This window comes from Artibeus jamaicensis, unplaced genomic scaffold, assembly GCF_021234435.1.
Source record: "Artibeus jamaicensis isolate MK-2021 breed Jamaican fruit bat unplaced genomic scaffold, CSHL_Jam_final scaffold_537, whole genome shotgun sequence".
Classification (NCBI taxonomy): domain Eukaryota; kingdom Metazoa; phylum Chordata; class Mammalia; order Chiroptera; family Phyllostomidae; genus Artibeus; species Artibeus jamaicensis.
The window spans coordinates 33,977,501-34,000,217 of NW_026522047.1; the positions used below are offsets into that span (position 1 = coordinate 33,977,501).

General features: G+C 37.0%; 1 protein-coding gene across 1 annotated transcript in view; it reads left to right on the forward strand.

Moving 5' to 3' along the window:
• GALNTL6 (polypeptide N-acetylgalactosaminyltransferase like 6) overlaps window positions 1-22,717 on the forward strand; it is an 872,151-nt gene that overhangs the window by 766,152 nt on the left and 83,282 nt on the right. Inside the window, exon 7 of the mRNA XM_037155041.2 lies at window positions 16,052-16,169. Within this exon, the coding sequence (XP_037010936.1) occupies window positions 16,052-16,169 (118 nt within the window). The remainder of the gene's footprint in view (window positions 1-16,051; window positions 16,170-22,717) is intronic.

The following is a 22,717-nucleotide window of genomic DNA, read 5'->3' on the forward strand; positions in this document are numbered from 1 at the left end:
AAAACCTATGATGGGGGAGATGGTGCAGCCCCTTGCCCGGCTAAAGTGGGATCTGGGGTGATCGGGCATAAGAAAGAATTCCTAAAAGTCCTGTGAAACCTGCTTTGCTAAGAGTGCTTTCATTCATATGATAAGGATCCGAGGAGGAAATGAGTATGTCTCCCAAAGTTTCTGCAACCCCCTTTCTGGACAGACAATGACTCAGACAAAGCCCTCAGATTTCTTTGAAATGTCATTGATCCTTGCCGCCTATATTCCTGTGTATCACAACCCAATAAAAGCCTCTGGAGGAAGGGGCTCCTGGCCTTTTTCCCCTGAGAAATTGGCCACCTCTCCTCCCCAAGTGGATCATGTCTTTGTAGTGTTACTTTCACGCATGGCGGACGAGGGGAATTGCGGGCAAAGTCACCCCCACACTTAGGAAGTTAAGGAAGAGAGTATTTGTTAAGACCAAAGGACATTCCAAACTTGCATAAGCAAGAAAGGGATCAGAGCACCTCCACATGGCTCCTCTATGCCTCCTGTGCTTCCTCCCACCTTGGGAGTGGCAGTGTTGGCTGGACTCTCATGTGGCAGCTCAGAGCTCCATGAGCAGATATTCCAATGAACAAGATAAGTGTGTGGTTTTTCACAAACCACGCTGGAAGCCAACAAGGGTCAACTTGCCATTCTCCATGGGTTAGTCATAATCCCAACCAGGTTCAGGGGCAGGGTCCTAGGCTCCGCATCTCAAATATAAAAGGGTCTAAGAATCCATCAATGTGTTTGAAAGCTGCTGTAGAATGTGCGAGAGGCAGGGATAGATTCAGGTGCAGAACACACTGAGGGTGTTCTTTTTCTCTCCTGCCAAAGAAGTTCTACAACTTCTTTATGGATAGGCTTGGCCTGGAGGGGAAAACAAGATAATGCTTTTATCTGCATTTTTAAAAATAAATTATGATAACAGCCTTTTTTCTTAATATTTCTTTTCCTAAGTATCTGTTTTCTTTTGCTTATTTTTCTTTTTAAGGAATTAAGGCCATTAAATAGGGGGTAGATATTCAGTGTGAATTTATTAAAAGGTAATGGTTTAATAAGAGGCATTAAAAATCCATGCCACTTGCAGTCAATTGTAGATTGATATAAAATACTAGGAAATGAGACAAAAATTGCCTTTGAGTTGCAATCAGTGCCAAAGAGAAAAAGCATATTTTGCATTCCTTTCCAAGACAAAGGGGTAATGTTTTCACAAGAAGAAATTGTCAAATGTTTATTAAGTAAATGAAGCATAAAACAAGTTTTCCTGCAGTTTCATCCAGGCTTGGATTTTAATAGCCAGCATTTATCCCTGGAATGAAAAGTTGTATTTGTACCCAAGAAGAAAGGCTCCCTACTATGCACTTGAGATTTTTAGCTCTGAACAGTCCCCTTTGCTGATGAAACAAGTGGTTTGCTCTGCCATTTCACAGTACGACTGTGTTCCTTCTGCTGTTGGTGTTGACATGAGCGATAAGAGCCTAGACAAGGAGGGGTAGAGCACTGAACAAGAGTCATTCCAGGGGTGGATGGCAGAGTGTAAGGGAACCTGGAACCTGATAGACTAGAATAGATGCAAGATGAGGAGCATCAGGGATGGGCGCTCATCATCAGTGCGTGAGAACCTGAGGGTGCATCTGTGGCAAAATAGGGATTTGGGGAAGGAGGAAAAGTCACATTGAAGAACAAATAACAGAAAACAGGAAGGCTTCGAAGTCTCCATCCTGACAATTTTATGAAATCTAACCTGTATTGTATGTAAGAGAAGCAAGATGTTTTTTCTGGGCCCAAACTGGGATTCAGAGAGTCACTGTACAGGCAGGCTGGCAATATAATAAGTATAGGGCTGGCAGATTTTTTTAAGCTAAAGAAGAGAGGAAGATGTCTTAGTCTATCAGGGCTGCTATAACTAAATCCCATAGACTGAATGGCTTATACACAACAGAACTTATTTCTCAGAGTTTTGGAGGCTGGGAGTCCAAATCAGAGCATGAGCATGGGCAATGCTCTGGGAAAGGCCCTCTCCTGGGCTGCAGACTTCAGTCTTCTTGCCGTGTTTTCACATGGTTGAAGGGGCAAGGGAGCTTTCTTAAACTGCTTTTACAAGGACACTAATCTCATTCATGAGGACTCTGCCCTCGAGATCTAATCACCTCCCAGAGACCCTCCATCCTAACACCATCACTGAAAGGGTTAGGTTTCAACACGGGAATTTGTGGAGAATATAAACATTCAGAAAATAGCTGAAGATTCTGGGACACAGAGAGGAGAATATATATAATCTCAAGGTGATAAATTAGCATCTGCCTACTGTTAGCTGGATGGTGGCCCCATGGAGAGTGAGGTTAGTTTCAGAAGCAGAAAGAATTGTGTTGGTAAAAGACTGAAATTGTGAGCATGAGTGGTGTGGCTTTGGAGCTCACCTGCAGGACAGGTTACGTGGCACAAGGCCTAGCCCCAAGGCAACTTTGCTTTGGCGGGCTCATTTAAGGGAACCACCAGCAAAGCATGACCTGGGCTGGTGGGACAGCTTTCTCGTGAAGGGGACTGGCACCAGGCACGACAGCCAGCTGACTTCATGGGCTGGGCCAGAAAAGCGTAAGTAAACTTGCTCCTGAGAACACTGTCGATACCCCTAGGGAGGCCTAGACAACTGAAAAATTCTTGTGGGCAGGAGAATAAAGGCGGAAGGACCCAAGGACTTTTTGCAAGACCATTGTAATCTGATTATTTAGTGTTAACGTAACTTTATTTGGCCCTTCGGGCAGAAAGAGTTTGCAATGTTTAGACTATATAATGAAAGGATTAACGATTGAAACGATCACTATGGTCATTATTCTGATATGCAGGCATTTAGAAATTAGAAATGAATGAATTCAATATAAATTACAGAGTGATTTTACTGGGGACAGAATTTTGCAATATAAAAGGAAATCTAGAATGAAACTTTGAGCCAAGTTTCCTGTCCCTCTTACTGCTCAAAGAGCAAAATGGACAGAAAGTGATTTAGGAAAGTAAGCTGTCACATTTACACTTTATATGATCCCAAACCTTTGAAGAGGTTTCACTGGGGAGGTCAGGTATATTCTGCATTTTGAGGAGGGGGGTATGAGCATTCCCAGTATGTTGTTTAGCATGCACCTACTTAAAGGGTACACTTAGCAGCAAATACCAGCTCTATTCACACAGGATTAGGGGTGAGGGAAGGTGTTTGGAAACAATGAACCTGGTCCCCATTTTTGGTAGGTCCTCCACTTGCACGTACACAAACACATGCATAACACACACCATTCTGGCCACAGAACAGTAGTTGAGGGACGCAACATGTTAGTCACATAACTATAATAGACTAACTCTGAAAGAATAATTAGCACGTTTTTTCCATTTCCCTGTATCCACTGAGACAGTTGGTGGCATAGCCCTTGACATCGAGAGTTTTCTGTTCCATCTTGTTTTAGAACAGAACTAACTCCCAGAGACATGAAGGCAGCCATATTCTGAGAAACATCAGAACCACCAGCTTCCGTGGAATATGAAACCAAGGCCATCACACTATTTTTATGGCTGTAGTAGAAATGGTTTAATGCCCCATAAAACTTGTACATCCACAAGATTTCTTCCTCCATCAACTCTCTATGACCTTTTCCCAGGGTAGTCTACACTATGCTAAGTATGAAGTAAGCAAGGAAAAACATAAGCAATTTTATAAAACCCTTTAAACCATTACATAGTATTTCATGTGTTTCTGAGAAAATTACAATCCATGTCACAAAGTAGTCCAAAATTTGTACTATGATTTATCATTTTGTTTTTCTCCTGACTTCATTCAAAAAGCTGGCAAGTCATAATCCTGCCACCTGCTTTTGGATAACTACTTGGCCCTGACTCCTTTTCTACCATTGCTTTTCTAAACACTAACATTTGCATTTGGAAATCTAGAAAAATATAAAGTTATTTTTGAAAGGAAAGCCTTTTTTCCCTTTCATTTTGAGCACCTCTAAAAACCACTTATACATTGCAATATATCAAGGCTATTAGTGAACATAATTTTTTAAATAAGCCTAAAAAATGTTTATGTCAGACCTTAGAAATTAGGAAACTAACAAAAATCCTGTCTCTATCAAATATCGTTATCACTTAACAGTAACATGATGAAATTGCTATAATACATCCTCTTTAAGAGCTTGGGATTCAAAATGAGATCTGTTATCAGCTGTCCATGTGTGTATAACAGACCATCCCAGAATTTAGTGGCTTCAAACAGCAAGCATTTTGTTGGCTCACAATTCTGAGCTTCTGAAATTTACTAAGCTCTACTGAATGGTTCTTCAGGGGATGGACACCTGACTTTGGTTGGCCTGGGACTGTCCAGTTTTCCCATAGAAAGTCTAGCCTCTTAGGAAACCCATCAGTCTCAGGCAAAACAAGACAGATGGTCAACCTATACCTGGGTCACAACGTGGCAGTAGTCATCTGGGGGCTCACCTGGAGCCGGATGGTCTAAGATAGTCTCACTTGATATCACTGGTGCTTTTTGTCACCTGGGCCACGCATTTACAACAGGCTAGCCCAGCCTTCTTCACAGGCAGCAGGTATCTAGATATAGGAGAGAGTGCAGGTCCCAGTGGACTAGGCCTCCTTTTGTACCACATTTGTTGAATTAGCTAAACCAAGTCACATGGCCGAGGAAATGAATGTGGGAATGTAGCATACAAGGGCATGAATGCAAGAAGCCATGATTCACTGGGACCACTAATGTTCCAGTCTAGCATAAGGTCATACGCCTTTTAATATTTAAACTTCATAAATGTGAGATCCTTTGTTCCTTGTGTTACACTTAAAGACTCTCTTCTACTTGGTAAGCCAAACAATCCCTCATTTCTAGGATACAGTCCAAGTAACTTTTGCCTCTCAGCAAGAAAAGCAGAAAACTCTCCATTGTGACTTTTGCTGCTGCCACTTGTTCCTGTTTAAAAAACCTCCCTTCTCTCCACTCTTTTCCTTCCTGTCCCTCTCTCAAAAATAAAAAATAAATAAATAAATTCCACAGTCTGGTGTAGCCTAGCAGATGAAGTGAGAACTGCAATGATCAATGATGCCAAGACAATGATTTTCAATAGATGTGAAACAAGAATTTTTTAAACATGCAATACCTGGGTATAGTCAGGAGTGCTGACCTCTTTTCCCTTAGATTGTCACCAAAAAAAAAGTGACAACAGCCAACACAACAACAGTTTTCCAGTGGAATGAATCAAAACTATGCCTATTTTTTTCTAAACAAGCAACAAATACAGTATTTGGTGTGCTGCAGAATTTTAGTAATTACTTTATGCGTGCCATGAGATGAAAAGGTTGAAAATCACTGTTCTCAGCCATTGATCCCAGTCACATGTCCGGTAGGACTCCTCAGACCATAGAGAGCAGAGAGCAGAAGCCTTGGTTTACTTGGCTCTGCCGGCCCCACGCACAGGCCAGCATCCTCAGGGCTAAACCTCTTCCCCTTACCCAGTTCTCTTCAGTTTGTCTGTTATCAGGGCCACTTCTCCTCTTACACAGCCAAAGTCCCAAAGTGGATGAGTCAGGATAAAACATAGCTCCTTGGTCCCTCCACTCCGCATCCTGGTGTGGCAAAGAGGACCCCTTTCTCCCTGCCCAGGGCCTCCTTCCTTCTTGGCCCCTCCTGGGACCACCTCTTTGCATAACAGAGGCTCACATTCCTCCCTGACCCCCCTAGTCCTCATCACACAATAAAAAGTCAGAAAATTATGCCAAAAAGAAAAGCATTATTTTGGAAAGGAAATAATATAAATGACTTCATTAGTAGCTACTTAGCCCACTGTTTCAAAATTCTAATTAAGTAATTATTTAGTACTTCAAAGAGTAAAGTTTTTAGAAAAAAATTATGTTTTAATGTACACTACCATTTTAATCAACAATTGAATCCTAATTAATTATATTTTAGCTGAAATTGTTCAGTCATGGCCCAATAAAAATTGCTAGTTACATAATTGAAAATTATGTGGTTCATCTTTATGTTGATTGACTTACATTGATGCAGAGCTGAGTGAATTGTGCCATTTTACTTCTGATCAAATTCATATTGTAACTCACGTGTCTGGAATTCTCCCTATACCACTAATCTGAATGAAAATTGAGAGATAAGTTATTTTCTAAGAGGCCAAATTGAAGTTTCTTTCAGATTTCTGTACCAAAATTTTAACTGTTAGTAAATTTTTTAAATAAATATTTTTGTATATTTATCTTTCAGTGTTGTAGGAGACCAGTTTGTTTTGGTTTGGCAAATGTGACTCAGCTCTGTATGGAAAACCTACAGAAGCGAAGTGGTGGGCAGGAGGAGCCAGACCTGCAAACCGAGTTTTCCCGTGGGAATCAGGCCTAGAAAATGCATACAGACTGTTATGGCTTGCTCTTGCTAAAACTCCATCACCCTGGTCTAAAACAATAGATGTGTATTGTCTATCTTCAAGGTAATTTCCAAAGCCTGTGTGAATTTTGCCAAGGACAGAGCTAATCAGCTTATCACCATTCCCCTCTGCATAATATTTTCATTTCCTTGATTGTACCTAAAATGTAGACAATAATATTCTATGTAATAGATAATAAATCTTTCTCTGATGTAAGACCAGAGGAAAACAATAAAAGCCTGTCTAGGCAAGGATAGGAGCGCTCCCCTCTTGAGGGAGTGGCCAAGGCATCCATAGGCACTCTCCCCTTGAGAGAGTAGTTCCTTTTTTCTCCACAGGAATGTTGTCGCCTATATATTCATTCTCATTGTCAGCCACAACAGAAGGACTCCACTGGCCACACAGTGTGATTTTTAAAATTATTCTAACCTACAAAGGACACATGCATATGCTGCAATAAAATTTGAAATAATACTTTATCTCTGAAAATGCATGAAAATAGGCAAAAACCTCCTGGAGAAAGCTTTTATTTTTTTTTTAACTCCAGTACTTTTTTTCCCCACATATAGGGGGTGAGTATAGTTAACATGTGCAGTAGAGAGTCTCAGGAAAATCAGTAGCTCCTCAGAATGCTGTGAGAATCACAGGGTGAGGCTACAAGCATTACAAACTACATTCTTATTTGCCAAAGACAACCAGCTATATACTCTTTGAAAAGTGCTTTTGCAAATGAGAACGTGAAGAGTATTTCAAGTAAAGAATGGTTCTAGTACTCTTGTACATTATAGCATCGTGAATTAAAGTCAGCAAAGTTTCAAATATAAAAATTGATGTAAAAAAAGTAAATTAGTTTACCATAAGTAAAGAGGAAAGCATATTTATTACCTAGTTCAATAGGCTTAATATAGAAAAAATTGATTTCCATTAAGGATTACAAAAGTTATATTTCTATGGCCTGAAGAATACAGAATCTTCCATAAGAATATGTTGCTTTATGGTTACATTCATTTTAAAAGGCATCTCAAGGATGACAGGTATTTTTTAATAGCAAAACTCAAAACTTGATTTGTCACATTAGGAGCATTATTCATAAAGTACATTAATATGTCGAAAGTTTCATGGATAATGAGCCAACATGAACTATGTCTACAGTGTGTTAACATTCCCAGGCTAAACCAGCAAGAATATTTTTGGCAAAAAACAAAACAAAACTAGGGATATAAAGATAAATAAATGAGAGAGTGTGGGAAATAGAACCAATAGGGAGGGTTTCAAGCACCTAATATTGTATTTAAGATAGAAAACAGAGAGCAGCAGAACATGCTGAAAATAATAAACTGCTCTTTTTCACTTACTCTGAGGGGAAAATAACATGACACATTAACATGTTTTGCTTTAATGTATGAGGAAATACAGTCATTTGTCTTCTCTTGACTTCAGTGAAATACTGCACAATAGTTAACTCATATTTGTGTGGCGGGGTAGGAATTTTAACTCAGTTGTGCATGATATTGCACAATATTAAATTGTCTTCAGAGCAATTTAAATCCAACTCTGAGTCTCCTTCAGCAAAGTAGTAGGAAATTGAGTCTGTCTTCTCATGGCAATTCCTTCTTCTCAGGAAGGGCAATGGTTCCCAATCCTACTCAGGCCAAGTTATCAGAGTTGTCATTCTGATCAAAGTTGTCAGTTCACAGTGGTTGTCATCACTTGGGCACTGCCCAAGCCACTGGCTTTATTCACATTCAGCAATTATGACAATTTCATGCAAAGTAAAGTTTGTCAAGGCCAAGTATCCCAGTGCATGGGTCATAGCCTCCTCAGGTGTTACACAAGGAGAACTTGACCTCTCCAAGGGCACCTCCATGGAGCAAGGTGGGACCTCCATCACTCAAGACTTCACAGCCTTTGGTTGAGGAGTCTACTGCTTCCTCTCCTTCCCCTCTTAGACACCTTGCACAGTCTCTTCAGGCTGCTTAGATTCCCCTACAACAGAAGAAACACCTTCTATTAGTCTTTCAGCAGCTTCTCCTTGCCACACTATAAAAATGACTGAGGCTGATGTCCTGGCTTGCTTTGTGCTTGAAATGAGAAGGGTGGTGACCGTCAGAGGGAAAGAACAAGTCGTGATTAATGTACTGATGATGTGTGGTGTTCCACTGACAATGCCTCTTTCATGCGCCAGTGGGAACTTTCAGTGAGGACACGACACTGGGCACTTCGCGTGCGTACCCTCCTCATGCTCCGGCTTCAGCAGGACTGGCCTGCTTCCCTTTCTTGTCACTAATCTTCCCAAGTCAGGGCCTTGGTACACAACCTTCCTTGAATGTCAAACCCACCCTTTACTCCCCTTCCTTTTGATTTTTTAAAGTCATTTACCCTGTGAAACTTTTAAACCATTCCTCTCCAAATATTGTCATAATAATGACATGTCCCTGGCAGTTGTCATCTGTAGACTGAAATATACTTTCCAAAGTGTCATAATACTTTATGATAGATTTATAATTTCTCAGTAGGTTTGCTACTTTTATTTAATTCTTCTCCTATTTTGTCAGGCCCTAAATCACTGGGCTTGGATTGGTATGAAACATAAACTAAAGCTTCAGGTTAGAACACAATTTATAATAAACTTTTAATTTCCAGAGGTGGAAAAGTAAATCAATTTCATACTTTTATTCTTTATAGCAACTGAGAATAGCACTTTCTAGGAGTTTATCCTAAAGATATACTTGCACTCATGTGGAAATTATGTCTGTACAAAGCTATTTGTTGTAGGAATTCCAAAATAGCAAAATATTTAAAATAATTTAAATGTTCACATATATGTATACATTATCCACATATGTATATGTGTACATATTACACATATGCATATATTGTATACACATATATGTCTGCATGTAATGGAATAATGGGCAGGTGTTTAAAAATAGAACAAGGTAGCTCTTTTCAACATAAATGATTGTCAGAATATATTAGGTAGTTTTAAAAAATAAAGCAAATTTTTAAAATTAAGTAAGGGATACTGTGTATAGCAGGCAATAATCTGTTTAGAAAAGGAAAAAAGAAGATATATGTTTTTTTGCTTATGTGAGCATAAATATCTGGAAGGATGCCCAAGAAATATAAATGGTTATTTGTAACAAGAGAAATAGAGTGGCAAGGGATAGAGAGAGAAGCAAGAATTTTATAAACATGTAAATGTATTATCCATTCAAAATAAATTAATATTCTAAATGTTTTAAAGTAAAAATAATGATAGTTCTGTGGACTTCCATATCTGAACAAGATGGAATAACACAGGGCAAATTTACCCTGCCACCTAAAGAAGTAAAATATATGAAACAGCACTTTTTAAGACATTCACCATCTGGCAATGAAGGACACTGACCCCTGAGAGATGGAAAATAATAAAGCGAGCCCTACAATCGCACCAGCAATTGAGGTGGTTGGAGTTAATTCTCTCTCAAGAATAAACTTGAGGGAGTTTCCAGGTTGCGGTGTAAGGAAGAAGAACGTAGGTAGGGCCCCGGCTGGGTTGACGTGGAGCCGAGAGTCTGGGCACAATTGCACAACTAGAGTTTCAAGGGCAGAACACCACAAGAAGAGAGCGACCCAGAGAGTGCTTTGAAGATCTGCGAAGGTATCCCCTGAATGCTCATCAGAGTGCTGATAAGAGCACATGTGTTGAAGAAATTACCCAAGATTGGGAAAAGAACCACTCAAGAGAATTAGAAGTCATGTGTACAAGACATATGCAGACTGAGAGTAGTGGGTGTCCCCACAAGCCAAACTAAAAAACCTGATGATTTGCAACTCAACACACAAAAGACAGATCTTCCCTTATGGGTAGTGAGTAATTTGCCCTAGATTGTGTACTGCTTCGGTCATACCTAATAAATCTTAAGAGGAAAGCCGAAAGGGTCAGACTGTTTCCAAGTAATGTAACTGCATCCCAGAACAAAGCTCAAAAGTCTTTAAAAGAATACCAAAATGTTCAATACCCCCAAATTTAAAAGTTCTAGACTCCCATAAAAAGTTACCAGGTATGCAAAGAAGCAGCAAAATATGGCCCATGATGAGTAGGTAATTCAATCAATTGAAACTAAGAAGTGACTAAGAATGAGGAGCCAAGAACATTAAAACTATATGTTCAGTTTAGTACAGACGTGTAAAATATTTTTAAAAAATGAAATACTCAAGGTAAAAATATAATGTGTGAGATGAAAAAGTCATTGGATGGGATGATCAGCAGATTGGACATTGCAAAAAAGATTAGTAAATTTGAAGATAGAGCAGTAGAAACTATCCAAAAAGAAACACAAAGAGTAAATTTTAAAAATGGACAAAATGTGTAATTGGAGTTTCTGAAGGATCTGAAAGAAAAGAGAAAAAAGAATATTGGAAGACATAATGGTAAAAAAATTGTCCAAATTCTATGAAAACTCTGTCTACAAATCCAAGAAACTCGAGTACTTACAAGCAGAAGAAACTGGGCTAAGTCATGGCTTAACAAAATTCAATAATATAGAGAAGATCTTCAAAACAGCCAGAGGAGTAAAGGCTCTTTACCTACAGAAAAAAATAAAAATAAAAATAACAACACATTTCTCAAGTGAGAAGAGAGTGAACAACATATTTAGACAAATGAAAGAAAAAAAGCTATGAACTTAGCAATAGCCAACGAAAGTATCTTTTAAAAGTGTAGACACAAAAATGATGTTTTCAGATATGCAAAAAATAAAAGCCCCCCTCACAACACACTCCCACTACAACTTGTATTAAAGGAAGTTCTGTAGGCAGAAGAGAATTAATACTGGACAGAAATATGTGTCTAAATAAAAGAATTAAGAAATAAGAAATGGTGTTCATACTGTAATTTTACATATGTGAAATGTTATTATTTAAATCTTTTAAAAAGACAATTGACTACTTAAACAAAAAGATAATATAATACGGGATTTGTAGCACATGCAAAATAAAATGTATGATAAAGTTCTTATAATCTATATGCAGTGGCATAATGTCACTGGAAGGTAAACTGTGATAAAAATAAAGATGTGTGATATAAACCCTGCAGCAACCACTATAATAACAAAGCAAGGAGTTTTTGTTAAGTCAAGAAAGAATGCCAGCCCTGGCCGGTGTAGCTCAGTGGATTGAGTGCAGGCCTGCGAACCAGACAATCGCAGTTTGATTCCCAATCAGGGCACATACCTGGGTTGCAGGCCGGTTCCCTGCAGGCCAGTTCCCAGCAGGGAACGCATGAAAGGCAACCATACATTGATGTTTCTCTCCCTCTCTCCTTCCCTTCCCCTCTAAAGATAAATAAATAAAATTATTAAAAAAAAGAAAGAATGCCAAATGGAATCATGAAAAATATTCAGTTAATCAAAAAGCAGACAGAGAAATAAGAAAAAAGAAACAATAAATAGGACCAATAGGAAACAAAAGTGGTAGATTTACAGCTGGCCACATGCCTAACCGCGTAGTACAAGTGATCTAACCAACGCAACGGCAAAGGCTGTAGAACAGCGAGGTGCAAATATATGCTGCCTAGAAGAAAACCACTTTAACTGTAAACACACAATTAGTTTAAAAACTAGAGTGAAAAGATAAATGCTAGTGATTAGAGAATAAAAGAAAGAAAAATAAAATATAGATAAAGAACATAGAAGTGGCTATATTAATATCAAGACAAAGTAGATGTCAGAGCCAAGAATATTACCAAGGATGACAAAAGTACTTTGAATGATAATGAGGTTAATTTATCAGGAGCATATGAAAATCCTAAATATTTATGCACTTATTAACAGAGCTACAAAATACATGAAACAAAAAAAAACTGATAGAAAAGCAAAAAGAAGTAAGCAAATCCAGGATTATAGTCATATATTTCAATCCTTCTCTCAATAATTGATGGAACAAGGAGACAGAAAATCAATAAGAATGTAGAAGACTTGAACACTATCAACTAACTTTACCTAATAAATATTTGTAGACCACAGCAACAGAATACATATTCTTTTCAAACACACATGAAACATTTACCATATTCTGAGACCATATTCTGAGCCATTAAAAAGTCAATTATAAAAGGATTCAAGTCATACAAAGTATATTCTCTAACAACAATGGAATTAAATGAGAATTAATAACTGAAAGGTCTCAAACAAATGCCCAAATATTTGGAAATTAAATTTTACACTTCTGTATAAACCAAAGGTCAAAAAAGAGAAATTAGGAATTATTTTGAACATAATGAAAATGTAAATTTTTACATTTCATTTCATTTCATTTTTGTGGGGGGGGATTCTGCTACAGCAGAATTTAAGGGATATTTATAGTACTAAGTACCTATATTAGAATAAAAGTAAAGACTATAATCAATCATCTCAGCTGCCAACTTAACTAACTAGGAAAGGAAGAGAAAATTAAATACAAAGTAAGTAGATGAATTAAAATAATAAAACCAAAGGGAAACCAGTGAAATAGAAAACAGAAAAACAAAGGAAAATCAATGAAACCAAAAACTAGTTCTTTAAACAGATCAATAAAATTGATAAAACTGTAGCCAGCCTGACTATGAAGCAATAGAAAAATGACACAAACATACTCAACAGTATTAATCATTATGAAAATGAAAAATAAGCCATAAGAAGATAATATTACATTCCTGTTACAATACTGAATTTCAAAAGACTGGCCACATCAACTATGGAAGAAGATACAGAACAACTGCAACTCAAACACTGCTGGTGAAAATATAAAATGATACTAATGCTTTGGAAAACAGTTTGCCAGTTTCTTTAAAGGTTAAAAATATATGATCTAGCCATTCCACTCCTGGGCATTTTTATAGAAGAAATGAGAGAATATGTCCACACCAAGATTCATACACAACATTTATAGCATCTCAAAATTGGAGATAAGCCAAACGTTCATCAATAGGTGAATGGATAATCAAACTGTGGTTTATCCATGAAAACAGAATACTACCACTCAGCAATTAAAAAACAGAATGAATTAGTAACACATGCTAAAACATTGATGAATTTCAATGATGTCAAATATAAGAAACAAGACTCCCTGAAAAAGTAGATACTATAAGATTCCATTCATATAAAAATAAAGAAAATGTAAATTAATTTATAGCGATCATCAGTTGCCTAACGGAAAGGCACGAAGGGAGGGTCAGGAGGGCGGGATTATAATCAGGAAAGTTTTGGGATGGGGAATATGTTCTTTTTCTTAAAAATGGTGGTGGCTAACCAAGGGTATACACACTGAAGTCAGAACTTACCAAATTGTACACTTTAAAAGTGTGCAATTCATTGTATATCAGCTGTGTTTCAATTACACTATTTAAAAGATCAGTGAACAAATATGAGTAAATACATACATAAATCAAAAGTTTATTTCTATCAGTCATTCACATTAATCAATATAGGAAACACTAATTTATTTGGGCCTTGGTAAAAACATCAACAAAGGTAAGAGGATCCATTTGAATTTATTATATTTTGTCTAAAATTAGCCTAAAATATACTACATGGTTTGGTTTTTTTTCACAAACTCATTAAGAAAACAAGACATTATATTTCCAAAAAAATTACCTACAATAAAAAAATTCACTGTAGGACTTTCTCTTTCCCAATATCTATATTAATTCTGTAGCCATGATATTTCTAGTTTTGAGATTAATTCTGTACAGTAAAATTTTGATACACTTTGGACTTATTTTTTTACACGATTAATATATTGGAATGACTTAAGATCTTTCTGTTTGTGGTTCAGGTCAAACAGGATTGAGAATTTCTGATCACTTATGCCCAAACCCTACAGAAGCAAGGGTTATACTGTAACAATGTGTTCATTGTGAGCTGTACCCAGTACATGTGACAATCTGAATTTGTTCCAGCTACAGTTATAATTCACCTTTGAAATTCAATGCATGGAAAATAGAAAAAGATTGGGGTGCTTCAGAAAGGGATAAAGGAAGGTATATTTGGTTCTACCAAATATAGGAAGGTATATTTGTTTTTTTTTTCTCAAACTAAAAACCTGTCTGAGGTTTTTTTTTATCCCGCTCACTTTCCCAGGGGAAAAATCAATCCCTCTTTCCCTCTGCCATGTCATCTTTCCATCTACGTAAAGTCTGAATACTAAAAAAGACTCTTACACTGAAGTAGGCCAAGTACCAGCTAAGCATATAAAGTCATTGAAATATACAATACACTTAAGTTCAGGTTCATATTGCTTAAGTGCCATATTTAACATTACCAAGAGCAAGTCTTCAGTGGGTCTGTAAATTGCTGTCTAATATGTTTATACATATTTTTAAATGTGTATCTTCAAGCTTTAATGCCTATACCCTTATTTATCAATATCCTTTGTTTCAAAAACTTTTTCAAAACTGTCACAAACACTGTGCTGTGTGTGTTTATAGATCTGCTTTTTCCACATAGGGTGTTCTCTAATTGCTTTATATCCAAACTGATCAGTTTGGATCCAACTACATCAGTTTGTGGTTTCCTCTCTTCACCCCCAAACACTGAAAGAGAAACAGTGTGGGAAAGATCTCGAAGGCTTTGAACTCAGAGGTTCTGGGCCCCAAGGTCACCACACACTGACTTCAACCTTGGGTTGAAGTTTTTAACCTCCCTCTGCCTGTTTCTTCAAACAGTAACGTAGGGATGATATTCATAGGGTTGCTGTGAGGATTAATCAAGGGAATAGGATGAAGCTCTTAGCCAAGAGCCCGGCCCATGGTGAGTTCTCAAAAAACAAAAACTATGTTGGAACTACAAATTTTTAGAGTTGTGCCCAACTATTTTAAATTATTTTATTATATAGGAACATGTATACAATGCATCTTAGCAGAAATGGAATACTGAACAATTTTTAAAAGATTTTATTTATTTATCTTTAGAGGGGAAGGGAAGGAGACAGGGAGAGAAATATCAATGTACAGTTGCCTCTCGTGCATTCCCTGCTGGGAATTGGTCTGCAACCCAGGAATGTGCCCTGACTGGGAATCAAACTGTGATCCTTTGGTTCACAGGCCCGCACTCAATCCACTGAGCTTTACCAGTCAGGGCTAAATAATTATTTTTTGTGACCAAAAGAAATATCTCTTGGAAAGGCAGAGAAAGCCTTAAAAATATATATAATTAAGCAGAAAGGAACTAGTTTAAATTCCAGCTTTGGCATATTGTCTACAACAATTTCTATACTTTTATCTGTCTTACAGAATAATGTCCCTTTCACTTTGAGGAAAAGCCATAAAATTGAGTGACATTTCTCAATATATCAGTCACTAATAATCATGTATGTCTCTCTAATGATAAACCTAGGGTGCAAGTGTGCCTCTACAGGGCATTAGTGGCATTACAACCTGAACTGCCAAGTTTAAAGCTTGTGAGAATTCCAAGAGCAATTACAGACCATACGAGAGCCAGCCTTACAACTACTTACAGAAAACTAGTGCCAAAAAACTTGATGCAGTTGACCACTGAAAATACCTTGAATTTGCTTCTTTTTTTTTTCAAACAAAACACCATTGCCCTTGATGTTCATCATCCTTTAAAGATTATTTTATTCATTTCCAGGTCTCCTGTTATGGCTGGAGGTCTCTTTGCTGTGAACCGAAAATGGTTTTGGGAGTTAGGTGGCTATGATCCAGGTTTAGAAATCTGGGGAGGAGAACAGTATGAAATCTCTTTTAAGGTAAGCCGCCAAGACCCTCTTCACACTATGTCTACAGAATTTTGATGAGCCCGATAGAATGTCATTATTTCGTTTTGTGAGATGACAGGATGAAAATAGACATGTTGCTTTCCCAAGCCAGCTTTGGGGTGAGATAAGCTAGTTCCTTCTGATGTTTCAGTGAGACGGAGCCATGCCATTAAAAAATGCATAGTAGAAATAATTCAAGATCCCATTTGCAGGTTGGAAACTTGCTTTTTACCCTCAGAGCTGCTGCTCCCTGACAAGTGCATTTGTTCTGAAGCGCTTAGAAAATAGGGATAGAAGAATAAAGATGAAAGAAGTTAAATTTATTGGAGCTCTTGCCCTTTCTATTTGTTCTAGAAATAGCACTGTACATTTTTATCATAACCAGTTATTCCAAAATTTCAGTAACAAAAGAGTACTTTCAAATGATGAATCACAAATGAAGGCTATTTTTATGTAATTGCAAAATAAGCAAACATTTTAAATTATTTTTATCTGACATTGCCCAGGTATCTACTTGCTTTGGTCATAAACACTCAGTAAAATGATATACTTGATCACATATATGTTTATGGTAGAATATCAGATTTTAGGGTTTATAAATGAGAAAACTTTACCACAACATGTGAAGACAACATAAACAGAGCAAAATAAACTGTGCAAAAGGTTGTACTGCCAACCTGCAAAAGATTTTTTCCTGAAAGCAGTCTCAAACCAGAAAAAAACACTTTTTACATTATCACTGTTCCTCTTTATGTAGAGGAAACATTGATTCTTGCGAGATTTATCTTATAGAAATCTCTTATTAAGTATAATAAATCAGCTTTTCCTAATTATTTCCATTGTGAAATGAAATCAATTCTTGCTGAGCAAAAAAAAATGTATTCTGAATATAGCATAAGTCAAACTTAGGAACACAGCTAAACTTTTTGAACTGATGTATAAAAAATGATCAAAACTGATTTTTATGGAATTGTAACAGCTATACTCAATGTGTTAACAGAAATGATATGTTGTCCTCAAAGTGTCACAAAATAAATACCCACAAAGGGGTACTCAGGAGGCATGACTGAGGCTTCAAGACATCTAGAATTTTCTATCTCACTATGCTGCCAGTAATCCTTGAAATACCATTTATCAATCTAGTGCTTTTCCTTTACCATCTTCCAGATACATCTAATGTCACACGTAAACTACCTTTTTTCTTAACCTTCTTATAAATACATGGTTTTAAATCCTTGCATTTACCAGTGTCATTTGGGTTTCTCCATTATAGATGCACACTGTCACATTATCTATAATAGGAGGTAATAATAATAGAGTAATAATGATAGAAATAGTATCTGCTACCTTTACCTGTGGTATGAACCAGATGCTGAGCTAAGTGTTTTATATGCATTATCTAATTTGGAATCACAGCCCTGAGACCTAGTTATTACTCTACTTACTGATGGAGAAACTGAGATTTTTTAAGTTTTAAAGATTTTAGATTAACTTATTTTTAACTTTTAAAGATTGAATAAATGACCCATTGTCACTTAGGGATTAAAATGCTCCATTTCTGCTTAATTGCAGAGATGCAGAAACGTGAATCTCTGACACCCAAGTCATACCAACCAACAGCATTCTAAAATCCACTGATCTCTACCTAATTGCTCCTCTCATTGAACAGAAGCAAGTGTCTCCATTGTAGTCTAATAGCAAAGCAACCAACTTCCTGACGCCCCTGGCAAAATACCGCTGGTCAGCAGATATTGACTAAAGCTGGGTGCAAAGTTTACAATAACGCCTTCAACCGGAAGCATTAAAGATAAAAATAGCATTGCTGTGTCTGCACTATCATCAGAATTCAAGGGATTCTTTTTATTTTCACCGCTCAAGAAAATTTTTTCTTAAATTCTCTTAATGCATGAATTCTTTAAGTTTAAAATATTGTAAAGAACATGTCTATTAAGCAGATGATGCCTGGTTTTGAATAATGAACTGAATGGTGGATAAACTTGCCATTGAACAGCAGGAGAGTTTGCAGAATATACATTTGTATGTGAAATCACAAAGGTATTTTCTGAACCCACCTAAACTTGCATCTCTCACTTCTCTGTCACTTGTAACTATCGCATCTCTTCTGGGTGACCTGAGATTTCATTACCCCATTTTCAATATTTTAGTTATCTGTCATTCTGACAGATATAATTGGAATGCAGCCCTGTCGACTTTGTCTAGAAACCATGGCAACAGTGCTGTGAGTTCAGGACTAAATTGCCCTGGGTTGCTTGGTTGGGAAGGCAGCTTCTTCGGTGACAACTATGTCATGTTGTACAGGGTCTCGTTTTAGACATATCCCTTCATTCTTCTCACTATTGTGTGATGACCTTGGGGTTCCTGTCCCTCCTTATTAGCATTTGTAACACAAGGAGGACAAACTTAAACAAGCTTAATAGAACTATCATTGGAGTAATAAGAATTTTCTCTGTGTGAAAAGAATCAAAAGAATTATATACAAAATCTGGGTTAAATGGTATTACACAATACCATTTAAAATAAAAGTGAAAAATCAAATGTCTGCATTTTTGGACATATTCCATAAATTGTGATTAATTTTACAGCATAAAACACTTCAAGATATACACTGGTCAGCACTTAAGCTTTGGGAAATGTGTGGATAACTGAGAGTTCACTAGTGTATCTCATACCATAATATAGAAAGTATTTGAAGTCTAGAACTTAAAAGCTCTAATTCAAAAGATTTCCATCTAGGGTCCTTATCAGACATCTTTGCTAGTTTTTCACATTTCAACCAAAGAATCAATGCACCAGAATTGATGACAATATTCCATCACCGTATAAAAGTATTTCCAGAGAGCTCTGCTTTATATAAAGGGCTTAATTTTGGTTCAAACAGTATTTGATTAAAAGTGTTCCTCAATTCTTTTCCTCTCTAAAAATTGTTCCTTCCTTCTTCTAACATCTAATTAAATGAGTAAATTTAATACCACAGCATAAAAGCCAACAGTGTAATTTTCAAGGGTCCATTGAGGAAAAGATCTCTCCAGAAAAATAATCTGTCTGCACTGTGCCCCATTGTTAGTATGGTTTAGTATGAATCTGAACTCCTAGATCGCCCAGAATTATCCAGCTGTCCTTCCAAATGTTGCTAGGTCAGCCAGCAACTGCTTGGGAGTAGAAACATTTAGTCAGTCATTCAACAAGCTTTTATGGAGCATCTAATTTGTGTCAGGCATTGGTCCAGGTACTCAATTTAGAATGGCACCTGGAAATCAACACAGCCAGCACAGTGTGGCATAAAAGAGATAACCCACATCTTTAAATATTGTGTACCACTTAAGTTGCTGAAATAATGTTAAAATCATTGAGTCTCTGATTTTCCAGAGTGTGTTTTCATATCCATTTTCCAAAGATCAAAGTCCAAATGTTAGCATTTTCAAAAGATCTGTCCGCCAATTGCTAAAAGCTCTTCTCAGAAAATAAAAGTGAGCAAAAAACACCAATCAGGCACCACAAAATTTAGAATGAAGCCCATGGACTGACTGACTCTATTCCACAGAATTCTCTGGCATGGAACATAAAGTTTAGATCTGTGTAGAAGAGCCTTAAATTAGGTTTGGGCTGCCCTTCTTCAGCCCCAGGAGCTTATCAGTATGGTTCCACAATGATCCAATATTTCTTGGGCCATTTTATAGTCTAGGAAGAGTTCTTAATCACCAACCTTAGCTGTAGAGAATTGTTCATGGCTCCAGATGAGATTAATGTGGGACAAGATGTCCTGGAGTGAGTCTACCAAACCTGTCAGCCCCACACAGCCTATTTCAAAAACCACTCTTAGTGAAGTATTGCACACCACGATCACCTTTGTCTTCTGCTGCTGTCCTTCCCACACACTGAGCTTAATGTTCAGACATTTAAGAAAACTTTGACTTATGTCTCACAATCTTTCAGCTCTTCGGTCATTAAGTCATTTAACAGACATTTATTTATTGACTACAATGTGCCAATTCTGCACTAAGCTCTTGAGATTCAAAGATAAATGTAAGAAAAGTCCCACTGTGAAGGAACTTACTCTTCAGTAGCAGCTTGAGAATTAATTTGCCACCATTACTTGTCCTCAGTATTGTTTGGAATATATTTTATTTCCATACACACAGTCATAACTTAGGATATATACGAGAGCCTCTTTGTTACCCTCCCTTTGTCTACTCTTTCTCCTCTTTTAATCTACCTCCACATTTCATTCATTTTTCCCTGAGTTGCTTTATTCTCTCCTCCTACAAGTTCACAATTGTTCCTAATTACCACACAAATCAAATGAACAAGCTGAACCATACACCATGAAACCTTCCATCAATTACATGCCTAACCTTCCTGCCTCAATGTACACTGCAAACCAATTTAAATAGTGTCTCTCTTTATATCCCAGAACATAGGAATTTATACTTCCACTTCTGTGCCTATTTATTGCAGCAATTTTAACTAACCAGTCAGACTTCGCTCTGTTGCTGAGAAATTTGTTTATCTTCTCTACAAATATTAATCAGCAACCTTTACCAGGAGTCCATGAACCATGCAAGCTAGATTCTGCACAAAAATGCAAAGGAAACCTGGTAGAAGCCATTGGATCAAGTAGAATTGAGATGAATATTTCACCCATTAAACATAAAGAGCAATTCAAGCAAAAAAACATGTTAAGAATTTCATCTAAAGTAAAACAGAAAAATGGACTTTTAGTCACCAATTTTCTAATGCAGAAGAGCCCCTCTTTGTGTGGGTCCACCAACTGCACTGAAGTCGGGGAGCATAAACCACACCCCTAGTGCGTTATCTGTGAGTTCGAGTTTGGGTTCTTGTAAATCAGAATAAGAGTTTATCTTAATGCAATAATAAAATCCTTCTGAATTTTTAATGATTTTTACTTAACCTTTTATTGTTACTTTGCCCACATCTAATTTGACAGCAGTTTTTAACAACTCAAACCTTTCTAACTACTTGAATTAGTTTTGACATGACCAAAAATTCCTTCTCTTTTCATAACCATATTTCATCAGTTTAAGTGGTATTTAATTAAATTACATAATTACCATTTTTGAAAAACTAGCATAATCACATTTGGAAAGAAATGAACTCACTGCCTTTGAAGTAATCATGTAAGTTAACTATTGTAGACAAAAAATTCCAATTGTATTTGACAGAACATGTATTCAGCATGGGTTCACTATAATATGAATGCAATTCAATATGTTTATGGAAGGAATGGAGAGTAATGGTTAATACATTAAATTGATTGAACAGAGATCAGTCCTTCCTGTCAAAAACCTTCTGTCTAGAGAGAGATAGGAAACGCTCAGAGGCAGTTCACTGTTATGTTGTCAAAAAGGCAAATTTCCCCCTCATTCAGGATCTGGTCTAGGTTTAGCTGTCCCTCCTGGGCTTCATCCCTACCCAGGGGTCCCAGTGGCCTGACCTGTGTCAGCAGGCTCACAGGTAGGTACCCATGGGTTTTGAATGGCCAGTGTCTAGCGTGATGAGTCTGGAGAGAGTTGGCTGTGGTGTCTCGTCTCCTCTGCACCCTGGTCCTACAGACCATTTCCTTTCTTCACTACTTGTCACATCTTTTTCCTTCCCCAGGCCCAATCTCATGTAGTCTCTAAAGGAAAAAAAAATCAATCTTAAAATAAGCCTCTGGGTTTCTTTAAATATTTGCTTCTATGTTGGTGTGACTGGAAAAGAAAATGCTTCTGGAGTAAAAATAGAAGGTGGATAACACATTGAGCATAACCAAGTGAATGTTTCAAGTTATAATTCTGCCACACACCATTAAGCCTATATAGCTTAAAGGGACTCAAGTAAATCTGAGATTTTAATACACAGATTGTTTACTTTCTACCCATTTATGAATTATAATTTCTATTCCTTTATGACTTATAAAATCCTTACATGAAGCTGTGTCCCAAAGCTCTGGACATTCTATTCTTCCTCTGGTGGTAATAATATTATCTGGTCCCTTAACAAGAACAAGTAATGAGTTAGCACTTAAACCATTGAATTTAATTTTAATCCCACTCAACACTAATGCAAGGTAAAAAATATAATTTCTATTTTATAAGTAAAAGGATTTTACTTAATATCAAAGTGACAATTAGAATTCAGGTTTTCTCTCAAAACCATTAGCCTAATTTCCCTTAGCTGGAAAAATAGAGTTTTTTCCCCCTTGGTGAAAAAGTGGCTACTGTCACTATCATGAAACTACTTTAAAAAGGCAATGTAGTTTCTGCCTATCTGATTTTTATTAAATATGAAGGCCGACTTCTCTTGTTATGATTTAATGGAAAATTTAAACTTTACTATCTTCAAAATGCACCAATTATTCAACAAAAATTGAATATACACAACAGGGACTAATCATGGAGTACAGAATGCTCAGTTCCTAATCAAACGAGAAAAGATCCAACAATCTAAGATTGCCATGGCTCAGTAAACCAGATATTCTAGAGCTCATCATCACTTGGAGCTTCTCAAGAATGAACCTG